Genomic DNA, 19,892 nt, shown 5'->3' with positions numbered 1-19,892 from the left:
AGTGCACTAAAAAGTGGACCACCAGAAAAGGGACTCAGTTCTTTTTGTGTTCACATTGTTAGTTCATTTGAAAGAACTGACTCTGTTCTCTTTCTGATCAGCTTCAGCTCTGATGGGGCCTCAGTCCTTTCTGTTCACACTATAGCCTAGATATAATATACATTGATGTAGTTTTGTTTTTACTTTGATGTGGCACTGCAGTGCGGTTATGAAGCCCCTCACTCTCAGATGAACTTGAAACTAGAGGAAAACCTTGGCATCTCTGTGCTGTAGTCTGTTGCGGTTTAATGTATCCTACATTCCACATCTAGAAATGTGCAGTATCTCTCATGGACCAAACTATTCCTCATCCTGCGTCCTTGCAAGTGTTACAGGCCAATGTGGTTTTGTCTGTTCTTTCCATGCTATTAAACTTCCCAGTTTAATAGCATGTGATCTAGAGGGCTAAATAAAATGGCAAAGAGCAAAGCGAACCCAGAGCACTTTGTGTTCACAGTGCACAGGTTAAGGGGACCACACCGATCAGCAAACCGAACTCAAACCACCCCCTGAGGTGGCCTGAGTTCGGTTCGCTTCAGAGGGGTCTGAGTTCTCTTGGAGTGCTCACATATGCCCAAAAAAATGCTGAGTCACCGCTCCAAGTCTGCTTAGAGGGCTGAAAAGGACCAAGTGTCAAAACATCCCTACATATACACTTGTAACATGCACTGTGTCCATCAGTCAGTAAAGCACTTTTTTTTCCTGTTCATTTCCTTAGGTTTACGCAACAAAGGCACGTGGTTAGGTTTAGAAGAAAACATGGTTTGGCTTAAAGGGCCAGTGTGTAAAATGGGTTGAAAACAGTGACATCAGTGGTCAAATTCTAGATTGCAGGGCTCACTCGCTCACCCGTCCCGTCCGGTAAATGACGGTGGCCTCGTAGGGACAAAAAGCCGTGCGCACAAGCTTTTCAGGAATAGGTCTATCTAGCAACGAGGTGAATGTTTATTTAGAAATCTAAACCATGTTACGATATTGTAATGAATCCCTCACGAGCAGGAGACCAGAGGAGCGTTTGGGAAAAAGGCCCGTTAATTTGAGCACTCCAGAAACTCTGGTAACACTCCAGGGGGTAAAAGCGTAACACACACACTTCATACACACATACTCGTTTACCATACTAAGTGGGGACCCCCTCCCCTCTCTGCTCCACCAATCTCCAGCCCGCACACTGACTGACAGCGTAGCCGGTAAATAGAGCTCAGCTGTTTATTTAGCCTAGCAATATCTCTGGACTATAGTAGCTGCAATGGACGACTTTGAACACGATTTTGAAGAGTTTCTTGTAGCGGACACAGATCCAGAGCCATACCTGTTTGAGCCGGAGCATACAGATGAGGAACTCCATGTGTTTGATGCTGAGCGGGTGAGAAGAGAGGCTGAATGCACAGAATGGGATTCAGTGCTACTGCTACCATCGTTGGGGAGATATATCATCAGGAGGAAAAGCGCCGCACAGAGTGCATCACAGGAGTGAAGCTGCGTCTTCTTTTCCTCGCAGATGACTGTTCGGGTTCATTCTCTCCTGTTGCGTGGTAAGTGTGGTCCATTCGCAAACTTTATAACTAAAAAAACTTTTCACTACTCTCTATCGATTAACTGCTAACACTCTCTGCTGTTTTCTCCTCCTTCTTCCTTCCTTCCGCTGTCTTCGTTGGTTCATTTATACACGCGAAATGCGTTCTCTGGCTGGCTGGATTGTCCGCTCGGTCTGCCGTACATACATGGCGGTGCAAGATGGCGACCTCTCTAAAGCAAGGCCCTTGCTATATATATATATATATATATATATATATATATACTGTATATATATAAAAGCATAATTATAAGGCTACGAAAACCAAACGAATTTTATTTTATAGCGATTATACACTTGTATAAACATATTAATGGGTAGAATATTCAGATTCAGATTCAGACTGATAATAAACCATACCAAATATTACACACTGGCCCTTTAAAATAAGTACAGTTGTTACTAATGTCATGTAATGTTACATGACACAAGTTATGTAACATATGTCAGTAGCATAGCATGCTACACATGCTAGCACACTAAGGTGGTATGAAAATAGTTCCACTGATTTTTGGTTTTACACGGAAAACAAACAGCAGGCTTCTGGGTGAAAGTCAGGACTTTCTCAGTCTTTATACTATGGTCGCTGCTGGTGGCATTACAAACTGCCACTACCCAGTGTGTATCACACCATTGCAAAGGGTGCCTTTGTGCATCGCTGTCTGGCACCGAGATCACTGACGAAACAGTGGTATTTGATGAGCTGGGAATGAGAACAGGTTGAGTAATCTTCGTGTGGTGGGAAGTGAGGTGGAGGGACTGTGGAGTGATGTACACTAGTGATGTACGTCCCATGACGTATGTCATTGGATGTGACATTATGTCCATGCCTAAACTTAATGAAATAAACCTAAAAACAAAGTGTTTTACCTACATCATAAGTGGATTTAGGAAAAGACTGTATGCAAGTTACGAGCAGAATGGAAATATATTTTAAAAAGACACTGTGCATGTAACAAGCATCAATTGGGACGCTGCCCGTGAACCTCCAAAACTGATGCAGGTTGCTACCTAGCACGTCATTTTTTTGATGTTAAGGTCTACTCACAAAGCAGGGTTATATGACAAGTTTGGATGAGAACGGGTTGATCATACCATAGACTGTATAAAATAATGGACCCAGCTACTGTGACGTCACCCATTGATTTGTGGACTCCTGTTTCAATGCCTCGAGTTTGGCATTTGAGCCGTCACCATCCTAATTTTTTGGAGCCAGAAGTGACCATATCTGGACAAGAGGGAGGTGCTGTGGAGAAGCAAGGAGTGGATCTAGTGGCCTGCCCTTAATTATGTGTAACTTGAAGCCTTTATTAAATGGTGAACAAGTAGGGTTTTTTAAATGCTCTGTACAGTTGTCATGAATGTTAAGAGTAGCTGTGGAAGCCAGAGCAGTTTTTCTGGGCTGTAAACATTTTTATTTCTGTGGGGACTGATTCGCTTCTGGAGCCAGCCTCAAGTGTCCATTCAGAGAACTGCAATTTGTGGCACTTCCATGTTGGCTTGATTTTTTAGCCCTGGTGGTTGCTGCTTGGATCATACCAATGAAAGGCAGTAACCACATACTGTTTTTAGAGGGCCCACCATCAGTCCCAATACCTGTTTTCTCTCTTCCGATCTGTATCCCAACTTTCACAAATCAAACTACTGTAGCTTGAAATGTAAGAGTTTACACAGTGAGGACATCAGCAGCCGTCTATCACTTGTAGGTTGTGTGTTGCAGCAGGAAGTGTGAAGAGTCTCTCCTCAGGCTCCCTCTGGGCGCTGTGAACCACTTGGCACCTGAACTTGGAGCCCTGGTCCTTCTTGCTGGGGGTGAGTTTGAGGAAACTGAACATGGAGTAGAGGCCGTTGATGTTCAGGCTCGGGGGAGTGTTAAAGACACCGGACAGAACCGTCTCTCCATCTTTAGTCCAAGTCACTGACACGTCCTCAGGACAGAAGTCTTTGATACACAGGTGCAGTGTACACTCTTCATTCATCAGAGGACACAGTGGTTCACAGTCGATGAACATCACATTAGGAGGAGTTCCTGTTCAAACAGACACAGGATGAAACATGTTGTTACTGTTTTTGGAGCATTTTGACATGAATTAACTGTCACATTAATTTTGACATTAGTGAGGAAGGAAAACAAGTGGTTGGATAAGGCTTATGAGAAATGTGCTTTTATTTTGATGTGATTAGAAGGGAGGGGAAGCTGCATATCAGCCCTCAAATTTTAGGGGGAATGAATTTGCTCGCTCTGTTCATACAACACTTTGCAGAGGTTTATCATTTCAAACAATCCTGCAGTGTTCTAATATGTACTGTTCTGGCTTTAACTTCACAAGAGTGTTTTGCAGAAGCAAGCATGAGTAGGATTTTTGACAAAACATTTGTAATACATATAACAGGGGTGCAAACTCATAAAGGAAGGACTTTTTTAAATATAAGGGAAAAATCCACCCTAGAACTGACGTAATCATACTGCTACAAAAGTAATGTATGGGCAACCTCAGTGTAGGGCACAAGAGAGTGCAGAGCCAGATCCAAAATTGTATTAAAGTGCAATGTAGGCCTACCACATTGTAGCCTGTAAAAATGTGTGTGTGCTTTTGCTCAGCTTTTGCGACTGCTGTTTGGTCAGTTAAAGACAGGGCTTAGATATGAAGTTTATAAACTGATTTTACAATCACTACAACTAAAAGAAAAACTGTCACAGGGTCATTTTAATTCAGCCTCTGTTGTTTTCAGTGAGCTTGACATTATGCAACATAATTAGACAAATTTTACCAAGTGTTCTGTTAAACTACATCGCAAGTAACATAGGTCCATTTAGCTAATTCTCAGCATTTTTCCAATTGTATAAGGGATCCACCAACTGTGAAACTCTGATACAGATGTTTTTTTAGTTGTTGTTGTTTTTTTTTTAATTTGTTTTTTTTTGTTTTGCTTTGTTTTTTGCTGTTGTTTATTTGGGGGTCATTCATTCTCCCTTTTGTGCAAGGGAAACAAAGAAATCAGTATAAAAAAATAACTAAACAGTTTGAAGTCATTCAGTCCTTCATTACACTACCTTTGAATGAGCACAAATTCAAATTCCGTCCGTGAGGGGGAAAAATACAGAAAGGATAAGTTAGTAAGGAGGCAAGGGTGTGGCCGCCTAGAAGGTGCTTGTGATTGGGAAATGCAAGTAGATTTAGGGGGAAAGCTTGTTGTTCCCCAGGAAATAGTTTGTACCAAGCAGAGGCCTGACATAGTGTTGTGGTCAGTGAGTCAATGGATAGTTTATTTCATTGAGCTGACAGTTCCTTGGGAAGACTCAGTGGAAGAAGCCTATGAAAGAAAAAAGCTTAGATATGCAGACTTAGGAGCAGAAGCTGAGCAGCGAGGATGGAAGACTAGGATTTGTCCAGTGGAAGTGGGGTGTAGGGGATTCATAGCAAGGTCAGCTGTCTCGCTCCTGGGGGAACTCGGAGTGCGGGGGCAGAGTTTGAGGAAGACAGTGAAGGAAATGTCAGATGAAGCAGCCAGAGCAAGTCAGTGGATCTATAAGAGAAAAAATAATGTCAGCTGGGGGCCAGCAGGGGGAACTACTAAGCAGGGTACATAACTCCTTGCGATCAGGTGGAGAGATCCACCAATCAATCAATCAATCAATCAATCAATCAATCAATTTTATTCATAAAGCCCAATATCACAAATCACAATTTGCCTCACAGGGCTTTACAGCATACGACATCCCTCTGTCCTTAGGACCCTCACAGCGGATAAGGAAAAACCCCCCCCAAAAAAACCCTTTAACGGGGTAAAAAAAACGGTAGAAACCACAGGAAGAGCAACTGAGGAGGGATCCCTCTTCCAGGACGGACAGACGTGCAATAGATGTTGTACAGAACAGATCAGCATAATAAATGAACAGTAATCCGCATGACACAATGAGACAGAAAGAGAGAGAGAGAGAGGGAGAGAGAGAGAGAGAGAGGGAGACAGAGACAGAGACAGAGAGAGATGCAGGACAGACGGTAATGACAGTAGCTTACAACAACATTAATGAAAGTAATCATATTATAATTATAGTTCTGGCTATTGTGGTACAATATGTTGAAATTATATATTAATATCTGATAGTATACATATGTGACAATACATATGTGTATAATAACAGTAGAAGTATGACTAATGATAACAGCAGCAGGAGGCATCTGGCAGGACCACGGCAGCAGCACAACTACACATGTCACACTATCCAGGGACCGCTGCAGTCCTCTCAGGAGAAAATCCAGGAGGAGGAAGATTATTTAAGTGTGGGAGTGGCCTATTTGAATCCCTTTTGTTTGAGACCATGCTGCAAGGTGAGTGTGTTTGCTGATCCTGTGAGTTTATCTTCTCGATTTCCTTTAACTTTAGCTTATATTGGAGTTATGCTATGTAACATATGAAATAGAGTATGGTGAATGTACTAGGAAAGGTAGTATCAGCATTGCTTCTACCTGGAGCTTGCATAAATGGAGCCTGGGTTTGTTGAAGGTGGCAGTGCTGTTTGGGCTGAGAAAGCCATGTGTAAGTAAGGTAAAGGAGGTTGTTGGGTTGGTGTGGGGAGCAGTGAGACCTGGCATTAGGGAAGTGTCTCTGGGACACCAGAGATCACTGTCTACCCTCCTGGAGATGTCGTGGGACCAACTAGATGAAACACTGGTGAAAAGAGGTTCCCACCTGATGACCCCAAAGACATGTTAGTTATCACTGCTCATTGGTCTGTATAGTTAAGCCTTTCCATAATAGCTTATCAGGCTTAGGAGGTTTTTCACTGAGTGCTGATCCTTTCTCTAAAGCACAAACTTCTTGTGTTTATTTGAAAAAAAAGTGCTACTACCTTGAGTGTTGATGTGATACAGGACATCTTTGTAACCTGGAGCAGGGAAGCTGGAGTGGTAAACTCGGCAGGTGTAGACAGCTCTCTCGTCCTCTCTGGCCATGACCAGCTGAATCTTACTCCACATGCTGTAGAGGCGGTTGTGGTCAGAGAAAGGTCCAAAGTGTGTGACAGTGCCAACTTGCTCCCCGTCATTCCTGGACCACTCCAGGTCGATGTCCTGAGGGTAGAAGTTCTCCACCCGACAGCAGAGAACCAGCAGCCTCTCCACCTTGGGGATCTGAGGAATGCTGGAGATCTGGATGAAAGACGGCTCCACTGGAGGTGTGTGAGTGTGTGTGGTAAGAAAAGAGGGCGGTCATGTTAAATCATAAAAGAGTCATTCAGAGGAAATAATAAAACAATACAGTACACATTCCTACGCATGCCCCATTTGCTGAAATTAGAATTACGCCAGTTAAGGCCTTCCCAAATAGAACTGGTAAAGATAATGGAACTGGTGTGTTTCCACCCCCCCCCGACAGCACGGAAGATCTATAAAATCAGCACAGATTCAAGATGATTGTCACCAATTCAGTATCTGACCAAATGTCTCCTCTTCTGTCCCTGAGATATGACACTGAGTAATGGGCAGAGAAGCATTTTATGTAGAACATTATGATGTCGCAGTGAGGTTGACCTTGGACCTTTGGGATATAAAATGCTATCACTTCATCATTTCATCCTATAAGACATTTGTGTGAAGTTTGTCATAATTTATAAGAATTTTTGAGTTATGGCCAAAACATGTTTTGCAAGGCCAACTCTGACCTTGGCCTTTGACCTTTGATCACCAAAATCTAATCAGTTTATCAATAAGATCAAGTGGACCTTTGTGCCAAATTTGAAGATTCCATTGAGGCATTCTTGAGATACCGCGTTCACAATGGGATGTACGGACGTACAGAGAGACAGACGGACAACCCAAAAACATAGTGCCTCTGAGCTATCGCTGGGCATGGAGGCATAAAAAGCAGGTGAAATAGTACTGTAGGATGGGCTGCAGAATGCTGTGGTACAACAGTAGGAAGAGATGGGGGGCGACATAGAGCCCTTTAAGCGTGCGGATGGCTTATAGCCTTTGGTGGCCTCTTGAGTGGTATTCAGTGGCACTGGTCGCTTGTAGTGATGAACCTGACTCTGCAGCTCCCCACGGCTTTACAGAGCTTTATAATGACTTTGAAGCTAATTGTTTAGCTGTCTGCAACACAACTATACCGTTTAGGTTTATTCTCACCACTCTCATAGCATCATTCTCTGCAGCTGTTTTCAGTAAAGAGCTTTAAAAACATACACTACCTGCCCAGCATCAGAGAGCAAACAGATACAGTTAGTGACTAGCTGGGGGACATAATGGAGCATCTAGTAGCTAAGGAACCAATTATTTCCCTCAGGAGTTGGTACAGACCTAGTTCTAGACCTAGCTTCCTAGTCAAGGGTTGGTCCAAGTGACAAATTTCTACAAAAAATCTTGGAAATATGATATTTTCTAAGAATTTCCCCCTAAGTTACCACTAGCTTTGGTAAGGATATGATTATTCACAAAGCATCTTAGGCCTTAAGAGTGCTCATAAAGTGAAAAACTGAGGAGGAGGAGGAGGAGGAGGAGGAGGACTTTTAAGAGGCTTAAGAGTTTCCTAAGCAGAGGTAGGAGAAATATTCTCCAAGCCATGCATAACAATGACGTTAAAGTTCTGTCGTTATTTATTTAATGTCATCATATTTGGAAGGAAGACAGGCAACTGAAAATTGAAAGCAAGGAAAGAAAAAATGCTATTTTAGATCAACAGACTATAACCATTTTTTTAACCCTGATTTTGCATAACAGCCAAAAGTAGTGTATTCTCATGCTCTCTTTTTCTCTCTGTTTATGAGACACCTGCCCCTCTGCTAGGAGACTACTGCAATGGGAGTGTGAGCTCCACACCAGGGACAGTGGTTGAGACTCCATCCAAACACATACAGTAACAGGCCTAACTGCTAGCATCACGTAGCTAACTTTACCAAATGGTTATTAACAGATTCAAGACAGAATCATGCTGTTTTTGGTGCTGGGTTGTTGGGACTGTTTGAAAGCTCGGTCCCACTTTTGCTGTGTTGCTCGTGCTAACCAGGCAAACATGAACTGAGGAGAGAGACTCCATCGACAGTCCTTCAGGGCTGCATCTAATCAGTCCGCTGAGTAGTTGGTACGGTCTGGGAAAACTGTAAAACTGTTGACAGGACACCTCGAACTTCAAACACAAACAATTATGAATCTTTCTATTCTCTTTATCTATTATGAAAAGATAAGCGATTTAAAAACATCACAATGTAAAGTCTATGAGCCGAGCAGGAAACTTTTTTGGCGAATGTGCCAGGCAAGAGACTCCACTGGAATGAAAAGTCGCCATCTCGGGGTCTGGTATTAAATTATTGTGTTCACCCTGGTCCTTCCCCTCCTTTTGAGCTCTTAGGATTGGTATCAAAGTGAAGCAGCACGGTGATGCAGTGGTTAGCACTGTTGCCTCACAGCAAGGGTGTTGTTCACTGATGTACACTGTCCCTTCTTAAACAAATAAACTATTAAATAAATAAATAAATAAATAAGGGGGAACCCAGGGTGGGGGGAGCCCTTCTGTGTTGAGTTTGCATGTTCTCCCCTGTCAGCGTGGGTTTTCTGCAGGTACTCCAGCTTCCTCCCACAGTCCAAAGATTGGTGAGGTTAATTGGTGACTCTAAATTGATGGTAGGTGTGAATGTGAGTATGAATGGTTGTCTGTCTCTATGTGTCAGCCCTGTGATAGTCTGGCGACCGATCCAGGGTGTCAGCCCAGTGTCAGCTGGGATAGGCTCCAGCCCCCCACGACCCCTAAGAGGATAAGCCGTAATGGAAAATGAATGAATGAATGAATGAATGAGATACTTTTATTCTGCACCTTTCTAAAAGCTCTGTGGATGTTTTTTAGTATTATTATCTGTCTACATAAAAATGTTGTCCATGAAACCTTTAACGACCTCTGACAAATAGTTTCCAAGATACCTCACCATGGACCCAAGTGTTAATCAGAGGCATGGTTTGACCTGCTGGTGGCACTAAGCAAAAGGTCAGAGGTCACCACAGCATTGGCAGTCTGGCCAGCAGCTGTCTAACAGACCAAATTATTAAACAGTCTGACAGACTTTTCAACACCAAGCGATCTTTTCTAATCGTTTCAGAAAACATAGCACAGTAACAGAAATCCAGTATGCTCCTGAGGGTACTCTTACTCACCTTTTACTGGGACTGTGGTGTTTCTTTTGATGCACTTGCCCCTGCACAGCACCACACACTGGTATTCAGTCAGGTCTTCAGTGACGCTCAGACACACAGTCAGGACAGATGTGTGGTGTCTGCCATCTGACTGGAGACAAGCCTGTTCACTCAGATCCTCACTGAGCAACAGAGAATCACATTCTGACTGGACCACTGAGTCTGCGAAGCTTCTTAATTTGAACCATTTCACCTTGAGCTCCTGCAGTCTTGCTCCTTGGATGGTGCATTTGAGGTCTGTCTGCACCTGAGCATATATGATGCTGGGTTTGCTGATTTCAGAAACACTTGGTGGAGCTGTGGAGAGAGGTCGAAATACATGTTACTGCACAGTCAAGACAGTGACAATCAAGTATTTTCTCTGCATTCTGATTATGAATTAAATTTGAATTATACATTACCTAGGTGACAAATTAAAGGCCCTCACAGTCAACAGATCTTAACCCAACATTGTTCAGTTGGCTTACACCTGACGAAAATAATATAATAAAATGCACATTGTTCACATTGAGACGTACCTTTGCCAAAATATCTGTAGAGAAGCAGAGTGCCTCCAATAACAGTGATAACCAGCAGCAGACTGATGACACTGGTGACAGCTATCAGTGTGACAGCACTGTAAAGGGGCTGTGATGGAGCTTCAGGAAAAAGTGATTTGAGAGATCTGTATTACATATTGTAAATATGTATTTCATTATGGACGATGACCTTGATTTCTATTTTAAAGCAAGAGTTCAGCCCCAAATCAAAAATACATATTTTGCCTCATACCTGGAATGCTATTTATCAGTCTAGATAGTTTTGGTGTGAGTTGCTGAGTGTTGGAGTCATTGGCCATAGGGTTGTCTGCCCTCTCTCCAATATAATGGAACCACGTGGCACTCAGCTTGTGGTGCTCATAGCACCAAAAAATACATTTAAAAACTCAACAGCAATGTCTCTTTCCAGAAATCATGAATTTGTTACTCAAGATAATCCACAGACCTTGTTGTCAGCAGTTTCATGTAGGAACTATTTTCTTTCTACCAAACTACTACATTCACCAACCATATCACTGTACAGAAGGAAGCATGCATCTATTGCTAGTTCACCTTGTACCACTGAGGTAGGTAACTCAGCTCAGGTGAGGAGGACGCTGTTAATGTTGACATCTTGTGCTTTCACAAGCACAAGCCTCTCATCCATGAATAGATGCATGTTTCCCTCTGTGCGGTGATATGGTCGACTGGTGTAATTTTGATTTTGGGGGGGGAACTGTCCCTTTAAAGAATGACAGAAAGATAAAATGAGGCCCCACCCTGAACAGTCAGTGTGACAGACTTGTTGTGCGGCCGGCCGTAGGTCTGGTGCTCCACCTGACAGATGATGTGCATCTCTCCATCCTTCACTGCTGAGGAGTGCAGTGTGATGCCACTGCGGATACTGTAGGTGCCATCTGGATTGTGAATGGCCATTTCAGTGCAGACTCGGGAGAGGTGGCTTGCACCTGCGTGGACAGTGTGGGAGCCATTTTGAATGAGCCACGACACGGCCAGTTTCTCTGGATAGAAACCTTTGATGTCACACTGTATAGTCTTCTCCTCCCCTTCTGTCACTGCTGCCTTCTCTGGTAGTGACACTAAAGGCTGAGCTGGGGAAGAGGACAAACACAGCACATTTACACATGGACATGGAAACATATTTTCGCCAAGGGGTGCTGAGCAGTGTGTGCAGATGGCAAGATGGCTGCCAGCTGCAGACCACAGTTTGAGACCAACAAACAACAAAACTCGTTTTTTAGCAAGATATCAGCAGCATTTCCAGTTGCGATTGTGCCACCAAAAGCAGGTAAGTTTAGCCAAGATATGATCTGTTCCTAACCATAACCAAGTGGTTTTGTGCCTAAACATAACTGCTCATTAACCACAAGTTTGTTGAAACATAAGCACAAGTTTCAACATATCCACTACATATGAAAGTAAAATGTTATTCTTGGTTTGCAGAAACATATAATTCAATAACATATAATTCAATCATTTATTCTGGCGGTTGGGTTGGAGATACTGCTCAGGAAAACCACTCAGACATACTTGCATCAGTGGTTCTGTTAGTTCAAAGAATGTGCACTCCTTCAGCTCTGATGCATTTTCTCTCTGAAGCACATGTGCCAAAAATTCTAATTCTTCCTTTGGAATGGTGATGGACATCCAGTTGTCTGTTTGGTGAAGCCACTCATGTTACGTCCGCTTGTCTGATGCTCCATCATAACCAACTATGCGAGAGGTTCTATTTACAGACTGTGTTCCTCCACCCCTTATCAAAAGGGGTGCTGCAGCACCCCTTATCAAAAGGGGTGCTGCAGCACCCTCAGCACCCACTTTCCTGTGCCCTTGTATGTATATGCTTTTTTTGGTAAAGTGTTACTCCCTAAATGATACAACACACATTCATGCACCTCACAACACAAATCTCACAGTGTAGAAAACCTCTGCTGTACTGCTCTTTATAAAAGCTTGTAGCATGTTCCTTTTTTCGGATACAGCCCGATGAATGACATGAACTTCGGTGGACGTTATGTAATGGAGCATTTATCAGCTAAAGAGACAGAAATCTCAAGAGTTGGTGGAGACAAAAACACAGCTAAAAGAAGGGGGAATACCAAACTGTTCTGAATACTGAATACTGCTAATATGTGTCTATAATAACTTTATGCTGTGTTAAAAGTAGGTCAATATTATGTTTGAAGCCTGATCTGCTGCCTGTGGTTGCCAAAAAAATGTCTGTACAGCAAATATGAAGCTACAACTTTGAACATCGAAAGCTTCAGGGGTTTGGTAAGTGGGTTTTGTTATATTTGGACACAGCTAGGCTCGCTGTTTAACCCTGTTTCCTGTCTATGTGCTAAGCCAAGCTAACCACCTGGTATCTGTAGCTTCACGTTATACGTACAGATATGAGACTGGTATCATTCTCCTCATTTAATAAATAGTGTCGGACAAAACACCAGAACCACAACTGGAACTCTGCAACATGTCACAGGTGTGAACAATAAAGTATTAGTTATAATTCAACAGTAACACTTATTCTGTTGGCATGCTCCAGCCTCCACATCAGAAATCTGATATCTCATTTACTGAAGGACAATTAGTATTTTTTTCTAAGCTGGTTAGGTAAAACTCTACTAAACCTCTTTCTAAATCAGCAGCACATAATGAGTTAAAGTAGGCTATGTGACACAGATTTGAGTAGAAACAGACAGAAGAATACCTAGCACTTCCAGTGAGGTGGTCTCTGTGTGGACCACAGGTGTGATGATTCTGCAGGTGTACAGCCCTTCATCCCCCACAGTCACATTACCAAGCTGCAGAGATGCATCACTTTCTAGCAACTGCATTTTATCCACCACGGAGCCATTTCTGTTCACATGTGCTCTGCCATCCTCAAAAGTGTACACAATGCTCTTCTCTGCACGTTTATCCACCATGTTCCACTCAATGGTGAGAGTGCTCCACTCCACTAGCTTGGAAAATTTATCAAACAGGCAGCTAAGAGTCACGTCTGCACCGATTAAGACGCTGAGCTTCTTTGTCTTGTCAGATGAGGAACCTGGAAACACAGAGGGGATCACAGGCTAAATGAGAGAGAATACAATTTTGCAGAAACACAAGGCATTAACTGAAACTGTGCAGAGGACAAACTCATATCTTTCCTTTACAACTTGATACCGAAAATAATGATAAAATAAAATGCTTGACACTTACCTCTACAGTGCAAAACAATGACCATGATTTTAATCACAGTTTTCATATTCTGTAGGTGCTCCATTTGGGCTCAGATCTCACGTTGTCAGTACATGGTGAAGTGATTACGAAAGTAAACTTTGACACAACAGTTTCAACCGAGTGTGTTTGCACAGTTCAAACAGATTCCCTGGACTGAGGATCACGTGGTGGTTAAGTCACAGGATATGTAGAGTAGGGCTTGGCTGGTAAACATTCACCTGGCTGCCCAGTACCTGTTAATCATATCTTGTTGTTCTAATGCACCTCCTCATGGACTCTGACCTGTTGCTGACACCTCCTCCATGCACTCTGCAGAATACCTGTGCTGTAAGACTCTGACAATAATCTGCTGTCAGTGGGATTCTTTAGCTCTCAGCAGCAGCGTGTGCACATATGAACACTCATCATGATGTGACACACACAAAAGATGTGGTCACATTTTTGTTAATGCCTTTTCTTCCTCAAGGGATGATAATCATATGTATTCCAGCTCTTGCTGATGATTTATCAAATGTTTTGAGAGACTTTTATACAGTCTTTGTGGACTTGTTAGTGTGGTGCAATACCCAGCAATGTCAGTAAGTGGCAGCAAGATGTTGAGCACCCAACTAGAACTCGCGAGATGACGAGCAAAGCTCTCGCGAGATGACGTCAGCCCAGAGGTAAGGGAAACGCTTAGTATGCTATTTACAGAGATAGCACTGGCGATCTGAACTAGTCAGTGGCAAAAAAAAGCACTTTTAATGCGCAAACTTATACGGGACACATTTGCCCCCGTTACCGTTTTAGCTCGTTTTGCGGCTGCCGGCTGCATCCGCCTCCCTCAATACTGAACCAATTTTAGAACAAGTTGTACCTATAGATTATACGCACACATACACATGGGGAAATAGGGCCCAGGTTGAAAAATACATAAGTTATCCTTTAAAGCTATTTGGACCTGGGCTGTGTCCAAATTTCAGACTAACATACAATTTAGTATGCTAAAAACCGAAGTCCTCAACCATGTCCAAAACCTTAGTACAAAACCAACAGTACATAAATTGCATATTTTTTCAGGTAAAATATTACAGGATGCAAAACACTACTACTACTGGTAGAGGACAATATTTATAATGGACAGGAGCCAAGGCAACTCTTTTATGTCAATAATGCATCAGTTTCGGTGTAAGTATGTAAAGGCCCATACACACCAAACTAACATACAAGAATCAGCAGCAACAACAGCCCCCTGCTGTGTTGCCTCTCGTCACTGTGGCTCAGCCAAAAAGTAGCACATGAACACACCAAACCGACAGTCAACAAGCACATATGTTCTCCCCCTTGCATGAGAGGACATACCTCTCCTTACCGGCAGACGGCGGTCGTCTGTAATTGTCACTCAAAAAGGGACACCAGAAGAAAGTCTTGACGCCATTAAGCCAGTTAGCATATTAACAACACAATCCAATGTAGAAAGAACAGAGCATAATCACTGTGTGTGCTAGTAAACAATAACACAAACCATCAGGAAATATTTGCACCAGGGCCTGTGGGTGGGGGGGCCCATAGAGAGTGCAGGTCCCTGCAACAGATTCAGAATGCCACCTCAGAAATATACCTGTGTTCAAAGACGAATGATAAAAAAAAAGAATGTGAGTAAATTAAAAAGTGATATTTGCTATATATGTCTTCAAAAAGGAAACCCATCTCTGTCATTTTTTTTTTATAAATTAGAAGTTGGCAGTCAATAACAAAATATGCTTATTCTACATAAACTAGAAAATCTATTAATTATTGAAACCATTAAATTTCATTATTAATGTTTTACTTTCTTTGAAATTTTTGTGAGACATGCAATGATGATTGTTTAGTAATATGTAATATGTTGATGTTGTCCAGTATCAAGTCTCTGTTTGATCATGTGACGAGATGATAGGTATGCAGTAGTGTGCACAAGGGCCATCATAATAGCATGAACTGGGGCCCATCGAGACTACCTTACGCCAGGGCAGGTTCAAGAGTGGGGATCACATCACACTGACCTGGTCCTCCTGCTCGCTGTGAGAGGTGTGCAACATTTCGCTGCAGCTTTTGACATACATATCAAACATGGTACAGACATGTGAATTGCATTTACTGTGTCACAATTAAACAAAACTAAATATTAAAAAGGAGGCATGCAAGGGAGCGGCTTCTTGTTGGAAATGGAAATGCAATGTCAGTGCAAAAAATGAAAAACAGAAAACGCTGTGCTTTGAATTTAGTCTCATCAGGTCCATGCTGCTCTCTGCTGGACAACTATGAAAAACAATTCCCTCTATAATATTTGTAGATAACAATTTTTTAATGAGAACACATTTTCAGAAACATCATTTCCAGAGAGGCTTGTCCCTGTACACACCAATTAATCATTATCCCACCATTGACCTCTTCCTCCCTCTCAACCGAACCTCATCAAGTTTTTTAATGACAGCTGATGACTTCTTGGATGATGCTGTATAGCTCTTCAGCAGCCTCTCAAACAGCACCTCTGTGTTGGGGTGGGTACTGAGGAAAGCCTTCTCCAGCACATACAAGTCCACTCCCTTATCCTCTGGCAGAGCGGAGATGTAACTCAGGCCAAAATCGATGAGGAACAGGTCGGACTCCCCGTCCTCTCTGCCAGGTCTCAACAGCATGTTGGAGGTAGTCAGATCTCCGTGGATGACGTCCTCGTCGTGCATTTTGGCCAGGATGTGGCCCACCCTGTCAGCCAGCCACTCCAGCTCTGGCTCTTTACAGGAATCAGACTGCTGAGTGGAAACGATGTGGTCACGCACGGTCGAGGAACCCATAATTTCCTCCAAGAAAATACAGTGGGATGTGTAGTCCACAAAATAGACTACAGGGGCGGATATGCCTGAGAAGAAGAGAAGTTAAAGGAGAGTCTGATTTAACAGAGTGTATGTTGGACTCTAAAATTACAAAGGCAATTCATTACAACTATAAGCCTGTGTTTTCTATTATTAACAAATAAGAATGACATAATTCTGTATTTTCCACAATGTAAACAAATCTCATGAAAAAAGATAAGTCCATCTCTACTTTCTGGCTCTACTCTGTCTGTGGCTCTCAGCCCCAACACTATTTTAATAAATTAATAACAAATATATACCAGTTGTTCAATTTTTTACAAATAATTTGGTTTAAAAAGGGAGGAAATTGTTCATTTGTTGAGGACTACTTTCAGCAGTGCATTAATACACATTTGATGCTTTAGTGAGTATTTGAGGCAGCCGGATGATTTTCTGGCATGATATGAACAAATCAATCAGAACAATAATTGACAGATTAATCACTGATGGAAAAAAAACAGCAGTGGCAATCCAAGTGGACTTCAGCAGGCTATAAAAAACAGCCTTGACCCAATGAATCAGTATAAATAATAAAGCTATTGTTCGACAGTCAGCACAATCAGCACAGTTTCAAGGTGAACACCCAAGATTAGTGTCACCAATTCAGTATCTGACCAAATGTCTCCCCTTCTCCTCCTGAGATATGACAGTGAGTAATGGCCAGAAAGTGTTTTATACAGAACATCATGATGTCACAGTGAAGCTGACCTTTGACCTTCTGAATATAAAATGTCATCACTTCATCATTTTATCCTAATAGATGTTTGTGTGAAGTTTGTCATAATTTGTGTATGAGTCCTTGAGTTATGTTCAAAAACATGTTTGTGAAGTCACACTGACCTTGACCTTTGATTACCAAATTCTAATCAGTTTCTTCTTCAGTCCAAGTGACTGTGATTTGTGTTTGTGATTTGAATACCCTCAAGGTGTACTTGAGATTTCATATTGACAAGAATGGGACGGATGGATGGAGGTACGGAGGTACATACAGACAGACAACCCAAAAACATAATGTCTCCAGCTATGGCAACACCGGCACGGTGGCATAAAAAAAACTAATTCATGCTCTTTAATTATTATTTTCTTCTTCTTCTACCCCTGTCTCACAGCATGGTGAAGCTAAAGTTAGATATTTGACATTCACTCCGAACCAAGCGCCTCTTCTTACTCTGTTTCACCCAGTGTTGGCAGTAGGGGGGGGCGGTTAACTCAACTGTTTCATCCTCTGGAGGATGACACAGGGACTATCCACCACTTAGTGTTCACTTCATGCAATGATTGCACTTTTTTCAATACTTACCATGTCAGGTGAGCCCTTGACTCCAGACCATTGCTGAATTGTATCACTACACTGGAAAAATTAGACCTTTTTTATTGAATTTTACTACAATTTATATAATGTCCTGAATTGCACAGGTGTGCAAGTGGCCCTTGAGGTTGTTTTTTATCATGTGTGTGGTTTTTGATGCAGAGGAGTAGGGTAAAACAGAGAAAAAACACACTTTGACAAATGTGTTTTGCAAACCCAAGGAGTGGTTCGGAGTCACTTGATCACATGACATGAAAGCTATTGAATAATACTGTTGAAATTTCATGAAAAAAATATCTATACAAAATAAAAAATGTACTGAATTCCAATTTTGTAATGAAGTGTGTCTCATTTGTCCAGCGTAGTAATACAATTCAGCATTGGTTTGGAGTCATTTGGTCACAATATGGAAATCATTGAAAACACCTTCTGAATTTTCCACTGATATCAGTTATAAAGAGGTGTGTCTCATTTGCCCAGTGTAGTGATGTGTGGTATGGGATTGAAATCACTTGGACACTACCTGGAAGCCATTAAAAAATGCTGAAATTTCATTCATTCATTTTCCGTAACCGCTTATCCTCTTCATGGTGCATAAAGCGAACAGTAATTTGTTGATAGTCCCTGTGTCATCCTCCGGAGGTTAAACGCGAGGTTCCTGCATTTGAGTTAAACGCCCTCCTGCTGCCAACACTGGGTGAAACACAATCACTTCACCGCGGTCCCTCACATTCAGTTTGGTCAGCCCTTCACCTTCCAGTGGCACAATTCGCGTTGTATAACACTCTGGTCTTAAGGCTAGCTGGAATAAGCTATAATTAAGCTAGTTTAGCTACTTTTATTTCACCGTATGCAGACTTCTAAAGTTACAGACCAGGCCAGGTTTAACTTGCCTGCTCTCCGGCAGCGCAGTATGGAGCGGACCTCCTGCACCGTCCTCCGGTGTGTCAGTTTTTCGTCCAGCACTGGGTGTCTGTAACGTTTCGGGAACCTTTCTTTCACAATAGTCGGCTTTCCCAGAAACTCTGTCCGGTAGACCCGAGCTTCTGCTCCTTGTTTTAATAACTCCGCTTTCCTGAGGAGCTCTGAGACCGCCATGCTCTTCTCCTGGGCCATGTTTACTTCCGGTCTCTTTCTACTGTCTGCTGTCCTCCTGCTTCCTCAGCTCTGTCTCTACAGGCTGCCATCTAGCGGCCACCAATGGTACACACAACCTTTAGAAGGAAATGTCACACTGACACGGGGAAATGAAAAGAAAAGTTCTTCTCCCTTTAAACATCTCTAAATCTCCGTACAGATATATTTATATAAACTAAAGCTCCCTTACTTTATCCAGTAGCAGATCTAATATTTCCTCTATAATCAGGTATGTTATTTTAATACTCATCTGGGGAAAATGACTAATAATTGCAAATGTCTGTCCTTTTTGTCCCAACAGACTAGATAGTACATTTACAATCTACTGATAGGATAATATATATGCTATCTGCCTACCTCTGTCCTATGTACATCTGACCTTGATATTCATGTGAAAAATAAAAGGTATACCATAAGGCTTTTTCTTCTCAAGTAAATTTACTATCAAATATGGTTTCTTTAGATCTGAAGTGATCTGACTTTTGTTTTTCTTCCATCCATCCATCTTCTAACCGCTTCATCCTCTTGAGCGTCGCGGGGGGGCTGGAGCCTATCCCAGCTGACATCGGGCGAGAGGCAGGGTACACCCTGGACAGGTCGCCAGACTATCGCAGGGCTGACACATAGAGACAAACAACCATTCACACTCACATTCACACCACAATTTAGAGTTATCAATTAACCTAGTCCCCAATCTGCATGTCTTTGGACTGTGGGAGGAAGCCAGAGTGCCCGGACACGGGGAAAACACGCAAACTCCGCACAGAGGGTCTCCCACACCCGGGATCAAACCGGCAACCCTCTTGCTGTGAGGTGACAGTGCTAACCACCACACCACCGTGCCGCCCCTTTTGTTTTTCTTGACAACCATATTTCTTTTTATTAGACACACTACCTGTTATTATACTGTATTTGTTTGACTGTCCTTAAGGAGGAACAAGAAGGACTTATTGCTGCTCCATCGCTCTTCTGTTGCTGAGACCCTGACCTCTGACCTCCCAAGAAGAA

At 42.5% G+C, this 19,892-nt stretch overlaps 1 protein-coding gene and 1 gene segment (V, D, J or C); both read right to left on the bottom strand.

The window, feature by feature from the left end:
- Positions 1-2,902: 2,902 nt before the first annotated feature.
- Positions 2,903-14,215, bottom strand: LOC117256588 (immunoglobulin heavy constant epsilon-like). The segment is given in 6 exon segments: positions 2,903-3,644; positions 6,471-6,788; positions 9,763-10,098; positions 11,099-11,431; positions 13,048-13,386; positions 13,542-14,215. Coding segments are annotated over 6 exon segments (1,737 nt in total).
- A 1,044-nt stretch (positions 14,216-15,259) lies between these two features.
- On the bottom strand, positions 15,260-18,892 carry tp53rk (TP53 regulating kinase). Its single transcript, XM_033626172.2, has 2 exons — positions 18,641-18,892; positions 15,260-16,443 (listed from the first exon to the last, which is right to left on the bottom strand). Exons 1-2 carry the CDS (start codon positions 18,861-18,863, stop codon positions 15,956-15,958), a joined length of 711 nt encoding a protein of 236 aa, XP_033482063.1. The 5' UTR covers positions 18,864-18,892; the 3' UTR covers positions 15,260-15,955.
- Between the last annotated feature and the right edge of the window lie 1,000 nt (positions 18,893-19,892).

The sequence above is a fragment of the Epinephelus lanceolatus genome, chromosome 1 (genome assembly GCF_041903045.1).
Source record: "Epinephelus lanceolatus isolate andai-2023 chromosome 1, ASM4190304v1, whole genome shotgun sequence".
In the NCBI taxonomy this organism is placed as follows: Eukaryota; Metazoa; Chordata; class Actinopteri; order Perciformes; family Serranidae; genus Epinephelus; species Epinephelus lanceolatus.
Note: the sequence above shows the minus strand (reverse complement) of the source record. Positions and strands in the feature narration are given on the sequence as shown.

What these genes read in the sequence shown, in the direction of transcription:
- tp53rk (XM_033626172.2), bottom strand. Translation starts at nt 18,863, where the DNA reads ATGGCCCAGGAGAAGAGCATGGCGGTCTCAGAGCTCCTCAGGAAAGCG. An exon ending in ACTGCGCTGCCGGAGAGCAG is followed by an intron (nt 16,444 to 18,640) that starts GCAAGTTAAACC and finishes TCTTCTTCTCAG; the next exon opens with GCATATCCGCCCCTGTAGTC.